The 12,147-nt window shown below is 40.9% G+C and overlaps 2 protein-coding genes across 2 annotated transcripts in view; both read left to right on the plus strand.

Annotated features, from left to right (window-relative positions):
• The window catches only part of LOC104940949 (ATP-binding cassette sub-family C member 8-like), an 11,800-nt gene extending 366 nt beyond the window's left edge, over nucleotides 1-11,434 (plus strand). The window contains exons 2-10 of the mRNA XM_010765972.1: nucleotides 3,613-3,651; nucleotides 4,031-4,129; nucleotides 6,952-7,036; nucleotides 7,336-7,416; nucleotides 8,048-8,185; nucleotides 8,730-8,855; nucleotides 9,051-9,147; nucleotides 10,465-10,715; nucleotides 11,321-11,434. Of these exons, the coding sequence (XP_010764274.1) occupies nucleotides 4,110-4,129; nucleotides 6,952-7,036; nucleotides 7,336-7,416; nucleotides 8,048-8,185; nucleotides 8,730-8,855; nucleotides 9,051-9,147; nucleotides 10,465-10,715; nucleotides 11,321-11,434 (912 nt within the window). The 5' untranslated portion in view covers nucleotides 3,613-3,651; nucleotides 4,031-4,109. The remainder of the gene's footprint in view (nucleotides 1-3,612; nucleotides 3,652-4,030; nucleotides 4,130-6,951; nucleotides 7,037-7,335; nucleotides 7,417-8,047; nucleotides 8,186-8,729; nucleotides 8,856-9,050; nucleotides 9,148-10,464; nucleotides 10,716-11,320) is intronic.
• Nucleotides 3,081-12,147, plus strand: part of LOC104940786 (ATP-binding cassette sub-family C member 8-like) — a 13,942-nt gene continuing 4,875 nt past the window's right edge. Inside the window, exon 1 of the mRNA XM_010765766.1 lies at nucleotides 3,081-3,316. The gene's annotated coding sequence lies outside the window, so the exon portion shown is untranslated. The remainder of the gene's footprint in view (nucleotides 3,317-12,147) is intronic.

The raw sequence follows: 12,147 nt of genomic DNA on the forward strand, positions 1-12,147 counted from the left end.
AAGGCACACACACACACACACACACACACACACACACACACACAAAAACACAAAAACACATAAACACCCCACAATTGGCAAAAGTATGTCAGTGAGCATTTGACAGCTGCTGTCTTGTCACTGACTAAAAAGGAAACTTTAAGATCTCTGTCTATTGATAGCATAATGTTTTATGGGTGTGAGTGTCCAGAGAAACCAGAACTGTGTGGTGAGTGACAGTTTACTGTAGGGCAGCACATTTCAGAATCAGAAATCCTTTATTTGACCCGCAAAGGGGAAATTGACATGATTACAACAGCAGATAGTGCAGATAAAATGAAAAAAACGGCTTAGTATGCACACGTTGTTAATTACACAATAAGTAAAACAAATAAAAAACATATTTACTCCTAGTCAGAGCACAGTGAAAGTTAAAGTGTGAGATTTAAACAAAATATTGTTATGTCAATTAAAGATTGATTATATTAAACACGCTATGTCACATTCCTTGAAATAATTATTGTCATGGTTTAGATCACTGTTCATATATTACTGTAATAAAGTCAGGGTGTTTTCTTTTTAATGTAAAATAATATATGTATGTACACAAAAGAAACTCCCAAATATCTACCTCAGTATTTAACCCAATGAAGACGTAGCTGCTGACAGAGACTACATACACTAGCACATACACTAGATGAGCAGGATACCACCAACAACAGCAACAGCCAGCCCCGGCCCCCCGCGCTGTGTTGACACACTTATCCCAGCCCGAGGAATCAGATCCTCTGAGAACAGGCTGGCGCTGAATTCCATATCAGCAAATTACAGGAAGAAAAAATTGGAGTGGGTGGTGGTCGTTATTTTCAGGGAGGATAAGATCACAGCTAATGATAGATGTGTTCATGTAGGGCAGTGACATGATTGCCATGGAGAGGGGGAGGGGGGGATATGGGTTAGTGTTTGTTTTGTGTTAATCATTACAGCATGAAGGTGGAGTCAATAATGTGTTCCTCTCAGAGTCAACTGTATTGCCCAATTAATGGTGTGTGTGTGTGTGTGTGTGTGTGTGTGTGTGTGTGTGTGTGTGTGTGTGTGTGTGTGTGTGTGTGTGTGTGTGTGTGTGTGTGTGTGTGTGTTGGTTTTATAGCTTGTAAACTTGCACATTGTAAACTTGCACCTTTAAAGAATAATACAGGTGTTTTTAGCCAAACCTCCCCAAACTTGCCATTTGAAATAAAGTGTTATGTTCTGCCCTAAGCTTAGTTAACTATATTATTTAACTTTACTCACAATTTGTTTTTTTCTAGTTATAGAGAAGACATTCCCTGATTATATGGATTATTAATTAAAAAAAACATACAGCTTCAAAATATCACTTGCAACAGTTTAACCATTTCTTGTTCTTTTTATTTCTTGGGGGAGACACATGAAGAGATTTTAAAAAGGAGGATAAGATCAAGATGCATAATTAGCTGCTTGTTCACTTTTTTGTTCTTTCTGCAGAAAATACAAAACAGCTTTTGATTATATGATAATAAGTGAATTCAAAACACATTTGCTCTCTAGTTCTTCTTTTATAAAAACACAAGCTACAACATACATGATTTTAATAAAACGTAGGTCTTACTCAATACATGATTGTTATCCATTCAAAGTGAATGTGTCTCCAAAAGAGGATTTACTATTCTATAGATGAACTGAAAAGGTCTGTTTGATCTTATGTTACCTAAATCATTAGACCCTTTGACAAATTGCTAAAATAAAAAGCTAATTGGGTTAATGTCTGCTTACAGTAACATTTACCCTCCTCCTCCTCCTCCCTCTGTATCTCAGGTTTCCAACTACATGAACTGGATGGTGCGTAACCTGGCAGACATGGAGGTACAGCTTGGCTCGGTCAACAGGATTAACGGCCTGCTCAAAACGGAACCAGAGAGTTATGAAGGACTGCTCAGTGAGTGCAGCGACACACTAACAATGCCATCTTCACAAACAAATCATATCTGGTTTCTTGTCTGAGATTTACGCCTGGACATTTTCATTCATCATTGTCAACCAAAGAAGGTGTCATCATCATCATCATCATCATCATCATCATCATCATCATCATCATCATCATCATGCCCGCTTATCAGCCTTTAAATAGCCTAATCTTACATTCATGTTTAATTTGATTCTGAAGGGATTTTTTCAAAGAGGCTAGTGACTTCCTGGCATTAAAACAAATTGTTAATTTCATTTAAACATCATCTATAAATAAATCGTGACGTGCTTTGCTTTTGCCTCAGCTGCGTCTCAGGTTCCTGACGGCTGGCCCGGGGAGGGAGAGATCCAGATCCAGAATCTGAGCGTCCGATACGACGCCACTCTGAAACCTGTACTCAAAAATGTCAACGCACACATCAACCCTGGACAGAAGGTAGCCAAACTCAGTAACCACAAGAACTCAAATGCAAACACCAGGTTAATATGATAAATGATTGAATTTCAGTGATGGTGAAGATGTGTTTGTTTTCAGGTGGGGATCTGTGGCTGGACAGGCAGCGGCAAATCCTCCTTCTCCTTAGCCTTCTTCCGCATGGTGGACATGTTTGAGGGTACAGTAAAATCTTATGCTTCAATTCAATTTAGTGAAAGGTAGGTCAGAGAAAAGAGATACAGACACACAGACACACAGAGACACACAGACACACAGACAGATCACAGAAAAAGAAGTGTGTTCAGACATTAAAATACAATACTTAAAATAATTTAAAAAGTGGAAAAGAGAATAAAAAATTAAAATTTTAATTTAAAAATGTTATATCAAATATAAACAAAACAGTGTTGATATGCTGGATAATTAAAAATAAAAAGTAAAAAATACTACAGGATCCAAAAGTGTCAAAAATCCAAAATGTCACTGCTCTTTGTAGTGTAATTTATGTGTAATGTGATTTTTTGTTCTATTACAGGGAGGATTGTGATCGATGACATCGACATCTCAAAGCTGCCGCTGCAGACCCTCAGGTCTCGCCTCTCCATCATCCTCCAAGACCCCATCCTGTTCAGCGGAGCCATCCGGTACAAACCTCACTATCAGGGTTCATAGCAGAGAGAGAAAGACACAGAACATCTCTAAAAACAGGGCCAGCTGGCAAACTGACACACTCTGAAACACTCACATGCAGCATGAGTAGGGCTGAGGGTCTGTAGATAAGAGGACATTCCTCTAAACTCCACCAGAGAGGTTTTATTTATAGACTCCAGCAGCAGTGACCATAAAAGCTGTGTCATGCTGGGCAAGAACAGATGAGACTACATTAAAGAGGCTGCATGATGCTGTCAGTGTGGGGTATTTCAGTTAAATTACATACAAATATACTTTAGTTTAATGCTTATTGAAATGTTTGGTCTCGGGGCTATGACCTTATCACTCCCCTAAGCATACACTAAACAGAGATCATGATGAAACTGTCACGACTTTACCTTCAATGTTAGTGTGGAATGAAGAGAAGGCGTTTGTGTATGTGTGTGTGTGTGTGTGTGTGTGTGTGTGTGTGTGTGTGTGTGTGTGTGTGTGTGTGTGTGTGTGTGTGTGTGTGTGTGTGTGTGTGTGTGTGTGTGTGTGTGTGTGTGTTTCCTTTGCAGCCCCACAGAAAGAGATGCTGCAGGTGACGGAGAAATCAGGTGAGCTCAGACAATAACAAGTTAAAATCAGGGCGTTTCCATGGAGACACATCACTGTAATCAGTGAAGCAGAAAAGCAATTTGTAAGCTTATCCAGAAGAAGATAATATAGAATAAGATATTCCGTCTGCTGACATATTCACCCATGACCTTCAGATTACTTTACAAACACATCACTATGAGTCTCCAGGACGTTTTTTTTATTCATCAGGTATTCTTTTTATTCTTTTTAGGCATTGTTAAAGAGTCCCTGTGTCCGGAGGTTGAATAGTTCCTTAAATTTCTTAAACAAAACAAATTATGCGATATAAAATGTTAAGATTGAGAGCAGATTATTGATTCTTTGAAACTTCTGCATTTGTTTTAAAACCTCTGGTAGGAAGAGAGGCGCTGTGGGCTACGCCTCCCAGAAGCCCTGGCTGTTGAATTCCACCGTGGTGGAGAACATCACCTTCGAGATGCCCATGATCAAACCTAGGTAGGAAAACTTCCCTGCACCAAACCAGACTCTTGAAAAATGCATGATAAATGAACTTTTATTATTTATTAAGCTGACTTTGTATTTATTTATGTCAGCATTGAGCCATTCACATTCAATATACTGACATCGGTGCTGCCATACAAGGTATCAAACTACTGATCAGGATCTAATGCTCCTCATGCACCCGCACACCGATGGAAATGCTTTCTGGAGGAAGTTCTGCTTCGGATTTGTGACGAGCAAATCTTCTAACTAGTTGAAACTCGCTCTACCTCCTGAGCCGTATAAAAAGTTATACCTGCTGAGCTTCTCCACAGCTGCTGCCACAACCAAAACATTTAATTCATCATTGATGTGGTGCTATAGGAAAGTGCAAAACGCACATTTTCTTACAAGCTGAAATACCAGATTCCTAAAGAAAACTTTTGTTGTATGTTTCTGTGGAGGACAGACTGCAGTTCAAACTGATTCAAAGTGGGGTCTTTTGGCTCTATTCAGTTTACTCTCATTCATTCAGTATCAATGTGGTAGACTTATAATCAGAAAAACATCTTAGTCTAACAGCATTCAAAACGGTAGCCTTCAACATTCAAAGGCTTTATTGTCAAATGCACAGAAGCTTCAGTCGCAGGCTCCTCCCACAATGCAACACACTTATTCAACCTCACCATAAAATCATGGACAAGCTCATCTTTAAGAAACTCATAAAGATCATCATCTTTATTAAAGGCCTGCCTGGCTATTGAATAAGATTGTATTACTTTTAAGTGTACAAATCCGACAATTGATCGGGTTGATTTGTCAAGGTTGCCTCCTAACATCCTGTTTTCATCTCTTTTCCTTAGTTTTGTTTGATGACTCTCTCCAAGTTAACTTTTCTCCAGAATGTACTCTTGCATTAGTAACCACTGTGCGTAAGCTGTCATCCCCACAATAATTACTGAACTTTCTTTTGTTGCTTAATTACAGTCGCTGTGGCACCTTAATCAAAGTTAAACAAACTGTCTAAGGTCATTCTCCTTTAAAATGAGTTGGTAATTAAAGTAGGGTAATCAATGTGTTGCCAGGCCATGCTGTTAAGACAAATTAGAGCCAATAACCTTCTTTTTCCCTGAGGCCACCGGGGTAAATTGGATGTGTTGATGTCTGTTGAAGTCAACACTGTGAATCCAGTAAAATATGCCAGTTGGGGACTTCCCAGTTAACCTGTTTTGACACACAGACCGTGCGAACCAGGATTTGTCTTTGTGTCTCTTCACTTGGAGTCCATCACAGTTTCACTCCCTCCTGGCTCAAGAACATATGCTGTTTTCGCCTGCGTGGGCACAATCAAAAACAAACACACTCTCATGTAATGACTTACATTCAAACAAAGACGCACACGCTCACAGTTTGTATCCTTACAACAAATGATCTTTTTGAAAGGTTAGTTGCTCTGATTTATGGCCAGGCTCTCTCTGACTCTAATGGACTGTTTTTTAAAAAACTACATCTAATGGGTCGCTATGGTTTGTTGCTGGGGATATGTTTGCCCAACCTGCGCTGCTTCTCCTCACTGTCTCCTCGCTGTCTCCTCGCTGTCTCCTCGCTGTCTCCTCGCTGTCTCCTCTGTCTTGCTCTTCACACTCCTCTCTCGCCCCCCCATTCTGTCACTTAATGTTCTGGTTGGATCCAGAGGAGCCAAATCACTTACGGGATTCAGCACGAGGTGTTTCCAAAAAAAGATATTAAAGAGTGACACTGCAAATCTTTCGATCATGTTGCATTACAAGCGCGCATTTAAAAAAGTTAAAGTTGAAAAAAGAAATATCTGCACCTGTCATGATTCATCATTTTTGGCTTGGAAGGCTCAACTCTTCCTTTATGGGTGAACATGTTATTGGCTGGGCGTCTGACTGTCTTTCAATTTTACATTCCTTTTCTTAACCTATCATCTAAATAGTGGTGTTCTGTTTGTGGCATGCTAATACGCTGAACAAAGATGATTAACAAGTCACACAATAAACCAACTGAACATCAGCAACTGCAGCTTTAACACAATATTGTTTCATGAACTTGTCCATCTCCATTGCAGGCTTGTGGCTTAATGTGTGCCATACATTGGTAGGCATGTTGTCCTGCAATATATGACTGATTCCTTTATTCAAAACAAAACCATTATGTGACTCTGAATTCATAAATCTATTCCTGGAGATTTTGTAATTTGTTGGATTTGGATTCAAAATATATATTCAGCTGGTGAGGGCACATTAATAATCTCATAAAGATTCATCAGGTTACGGCAATGGGATACATTTTGCAGACTACTTAAAACAGGAATAATTTGCCTTCTCTGGGCTGTGGCACATTATTATTGAATCACTAAGCTGTCAACCTGTCATGTTGTCGCCGTAAGTTTAAAGATCTTGTGGGTATCATTTCATAAGGATAATATATAGAAATGAAATGCAATTTATTAAACAACATGTGATTTATTTAAATCTAAACATGAATTATTGATTGATGCAGCAATGAACTTTTTTTTCCCATTGTGACTGCGCTTTTTGAATCTGCCTCTTATTCTGTGTCTGGTGAAGAAAGTCTGATGACGCAAGCGCTGAATCTCTCATGTGGATCAATAAAGGCAGCTTAAACTCCTTCTACGGTTTTTTGGTTGTGTTGAGCATACCTAATTGCAAGTTATATGTAAGATAATTATTCATATTGATTTACTGTCAATGCTATTAGCTGTTAGGTTAATAATGAGTAGACCCATCGTTTCCTTCTGGCTTGAATTAGCAGCTGTCCTCACTTGTATTCTGTCTGTTTGTGCCCGGCAGGTTTAATGCTGTGATCGAGGCCTGCTCCCTCCAGCCTGACATTGACATCCTTCCACAGGGGGAGCTGACAGAGATCGGGGAGCGGGTCAGTGTCACAGTAACATTTAGGATAGTCTGTGTTCTTTTTGTTCCCAATGCTCCCACTGTGCTTTACTGTACTGCAGAATCACTTGTCATCATTAATGTGCAGCCTGGATGTTTTGTATGGAGGGAGCTGGACTGACCTTGTACTGCCGAAGAACCGTCATGATTTCTTCATTCTGGAAATAAACTTTGATCTCCTTTGTCTCTGGGGCTAAATGCCACATGCATTCATGGATGTAATCATGTTCATCCTTCTCTCTAGTAAAACCATGTAATAAAGTTGTCTGCCCTGTGGCGCAGGGTATCATCCTGTCAGGGGGACAGAGACAGCGTATCAGCGTAGCTAGAGCTTTGTACCAACAGACCAACGTGGTCTTCCTGGTGAGTCTTCACACGCACACACACACACACACACACACACACACACACACACACACACACACACACACACACACACACACACACACACACACACACACACACACACACACTTTACAAGAAGGTTTTTAGTTCTTGGATTGCACTTTAATCAACCTTGGTAGCAGACACATTCTGTATTCAAAGCGAAATGTCGTTTTTGAAACTTTAATAAGAACTCTGATGTGAGTCTTTTAGTGATGCCTTCATGCGTGACACACATGGTAACACATTCTAAAGCTGAGCTGCAGGGCTGAGGAGCTTAATGAAACTTTTAAATGTCAGTTAGATAATGTCAGTTTCAGACGGATTATTATTTCTTAATTAATAATTTAGGCTATAAAATGTTAGAAAAAGTAAGGAAAATTCTATTCACAATTTCTTGGATGCCACAGTGATGTTGTTCATTCTCTTGTTTAGTCTGAATAAAGTCTAAAGTTCTAAGATGATAAAGTGACACTCATATATGACAATGAACAAAACTGTTAATCCTATCAAAAGCTGGAACCACGCAATAACACACACAAAACTCTAACTTTGAATGTTGTTTTTTAAATTGTGATTTCTTAATCTTTGTAATGATGTTTTTTTTTAGGATGACCCATTCTCTGCCTTAGACATCCACCTGAGTGACCATCTGATGCAGAAGGGCATCCTCAAGCTCCTTCGAGAGGAGAACAGGACGGTGGTGTTGGTCACTCACAAACTTCAGTATCTCCCACACGCAGACTGGGTATGGCCAGCTATGGATTTAATGGGGCCTTTTTATGCTAATTGTCAGGTTTATTCATTGTATTTTATGCCTCTAATGTGACATATTTACATGCTTTAATGTTCAAAAAGGTCTTTATTTTTCTCATCCTGTCTGTGATGCAGCACATCTTTTCACCCTCTGTCTGAAACCAGAGCCCCTCGCCCAGAAGCGCGAGTGTAACATAATGATGCTACTATTATACTGAAGTGGGGGGGAGTGTGTGGCAAAGAAACTGACCGATATAACACACTACAGGCAAGGGAGACCCCAAATAACAATAATAGGGCCTCTTTAACTGGATAAACAGCAGGTGTACAGACTCTTTACTCTCAAGTAGTTACAGTAATTGATTGTTCCCTTGTAATGGTGTTATATTATTCATGATGTAAACATTATATTACTTCATTTGGGATGCAGATTGTTTATGTCAGAAACAACCCAGATTTTTGCAGCCTCATTTCCAATGTGTCCTCATACTAAAGATTTCATCTCTGCTATCTACCTTTCTGTATGTTTTGATTAGATCATTGCCATGAAGGATGGCACTATCCAGGCTGAAGGGACTCTGAAAGACATCCAGAACTCCCAGCCCGACCTCTTTGAGCAGTGGAAAACCCTGATGAACAGAAAGGACCAGGAGTTTGAGTCGGTGATTAATGATTGCACATTTAAAGGGCTAGTGAGTCATTAGTGACTTTAAATCTTTGCTTTTTTGTTGATAAAACACTTTTAGATTCTGGAGAGGTGCAAACAATCCCATGCTGCTGGGAAGGACTTTTCTCACCAGATTTGACCCTTCAGTATTCTCAGGAGAATCATGTATTTCTCTTTATTTATCCTCCAGGAGACAGAGGCAGCGAGTATGACAGATATGGAGAGGAAGAACCTGAGGAGGGCCATGTACTCCAGAGATGCTGCCAGGACTGAAGAGGACGAGGAAGGTGAGCGGTTACAGGAAAAAGCTGCATGCCTGACATACAACTGCAGTCATTCATTTACCGACTTCAGCTTCATAATAAAGGCAGAATATCATTTCTCTTCTCCTGTTGTGTCTATTTGCCGAGGAGCAGCACCTCTTACTCTAAAAGCTCATCCGCTTCATTTGAACGTCCTGCTGCATTTATTTGAATGATCTGCATAACTGTCTGTTCTCAATGTATTCCATCCCAAATGCAAACTTTACAATGCTCCAGACTCTCTTCTTGTCTATGTGTCTCATGTCTTTTTGACTTTCTCAGCAAACAGATATATCAGCACCTTCTCTCTCTCACAGCCTCGTGCTTCACACCGACTATAATCCTTTAACTGTTTATCTTGGCTGTTAACTGTGCAGAGGAGTTGCTCAGCTGCAGTGGCTGTACTCTTTATTTGTGTTCTGAGTTGTCTCCCGTGCGCTGATGGCACTTCTGAGTGGACTTATGGGATGTCTCCAGCACAAGCTGCTGCCCTCATGTTTGAGCGAACAGGTGTGGCCAGAAAGCATGGAGTGTAAAACAAGTCTGTGGCATCGTGCCGCTGCAAGCAACTCGCAGCTTCTCCCACCCCCTTAGAATCTCATCATTTTCTTTTTCACATTTTTTCCCCAATCATTTGTCACTCCAACTCCTCAAGTTTAACATAATGCCAGCATGGTGCACAGTAGATAATAGTAGTTACAGTAGTCAGTCATCTTCTCGCTTTCTTTTTCTCCGCTACCCTCCGGTTTCCTCTCTAACAGCCTGTTAGACCCCCTGGAGCAGCCTCATGCTCCAGACCTTTCTGCATGATGTGATGTGATTTATATTTACATCAGGGGAAGGGAGGAGGCGGGAGGTCATTACCCCCAGCCAGCTATTCATGGCTGCTTCATTACCCCTGAAAAACACTTGGTGTTGAAAACATGATATTAGATGATGTGGCCTGTAGAATATGTCCTATTTGGTTTCCTTTTCTGGGTTAGGAGTTGTTGTTTAGACAGATACAAGGGGAAACAACGAAGAAATGTCTCAGAAAAGGTGACAGAACAGGAAAGAAATAGATAGAATGACAATAATAATACTTCTAGGAAGAAGGGTAAGAGGAGGAATGTCCGAAAAGTTAAACAGTTTGAGCAGTACTCACTGGAGTCCACAGGTAAATGCAGAAATAGTCTTATATGTAAACTACCAATAGCTTTTATTACGTATTATAAAATGCGATAATGTTATCCGACACAACTCTATAATTCACACTGAACCACCACTCTGAAACATTTGAACATTTCTCTGTCTTGATCCCAGAGGAGTCCTTGGAGGAGAGCGACGATGAAGACATCATGTCCCAGGCGATGCGTCACCGCGCCACCATCCCCTGGCGCTCCTGCGGCACCTACCTGTCCTCCGCCGGGGTCGTCCTGCTCACCCTGCTCCTCCTGTTCCAGCTCCTCAAACACACCCTCATGGTCGCCATCGACTACTGGCTGTTCCACTGGACGTCACACGTCATCGCCGCCAAGACCTTAGCAACAGCTCGTAACTGCACCGACGTTCAGGTGAGGCAGAACGTGGTTTGTGATTGTATTGCTTTGTTGTTATCTGTCCAAAGCATTATATTGATCAGCAGTTTTTGCAGTCATACTTTTTTTTTCTTTAGTGATTGTCACTGAAAAATCTGTAGTTGAAGCGTCTTAATGACAATCCATTGCTTTTTCTCCTTCTGTGCTTTATCTGGTGTGTTTACCAGAGGATCATTGGAATAGTAAAAAAGAAAAGAGACTTAGTTTTACAACTTTATTTTGAATTATTATCCCGTCTAGCTACACATTCTATGTATTAAATATACCATCATAACTAAGGCCATTGAGAGCAAGCTCTGCGACTGAATACATTACATATAAAGCAAAAGAAGTAACACAACATTACAGTATAAAAACATCTATTCATAGATACCCAGGCATTCACTCTGCTCTATGTCAGTGGAAAGTGATAGAAATTAATTAAAAATAATACATTTTCCTTATTCTACAAGCTTTTGCGAATGTTTCCATAATATGGAAAATAAATACTGCATACCGTATTTTAAATAATCACTTTTTTGAGAGCATGCTGGAGGGAAATTACATAACGGTTTTCTCACGAAGTCTCCTGTGAGTCTCAGTTGAGTGGAGCTGACCTGAAACACTGCCAGCTCCAGATGAAGCGTTTGCTAACGCAGCCTGAAGCAGCTGCAGCTCAGACTCATCTGCATGCTAGAGAAACAAGAATGCATTGAGGGAAAAGTCCTTCTGGGAAATGTAAAAATGCAGTTTGATTCATGTAGATTTGTTCAAATACCTGCAGAAAATTATAAATATTACAAATAAATAAGCTTTCTGCCCAGAGTTCTAACGGCGCAACTGATTAAATATTTACGATTTAAAGCTTGCTTTATTATCAGCAACCTCTTTCCCAATATCATCTTTAACTGGCACCTGCAAGCACACAGAAAACACACACATTTAGAAAAGCAGAGAGTTACCACACACAGTCAAGCGAAGGTTAAGCTGCGCCGGTCACACGCAGGGCCGTCCCTGGCCAACTTGAGGCCCCTCGCAAAGTTAGATGCTGAGGCCCTCTGTTTCGCGAGCGTCGACGGGGGGTTTGGGGTGCTAGTGGAGCCTCGCAGCGGCGGAACCGTGCCGCGCCACACTATTAAACCGTGCTGCAGTGGAAATGTGCATAGGTGCGTCGCATTTGCGGCTCAGTTGAGGCTCCCTCCGCACGATGAGGCCCCTTTCGCGAGGTGAGGCCCCACGCAGTCTGCGTGATCTTCCTGTAGGGAGGGACGTCCCTGGTCACAGCTGCTGGCAGTTGATTATGATCCAAGACAAGTGTGTGTGTGTGTGTGTGTGTGTGTGTGTGTGTGTGTGTGTGTGTGTGTGTGTGTGTGTGTGTGTGTGTGTGTGTGTGTGTGTGTGTGTCGACACGTACTACTAGTAGTAGTGG

Source organism: Notothenia coriiceps, unplaced genomic scaffold (assembly GCF_000735185.1).
Source record: "Notothenia coriiceps isolate Sejong01 unplaced genomic scaffold, NC01 NC01_scaffold00000290, whole genome shotgun sequence".
NCBI lineage: Eukaryota > Metazoa > Chordata > Actinopteri > Perciformes > Nototheniidae > Notothenia > Notothenia coriiceps.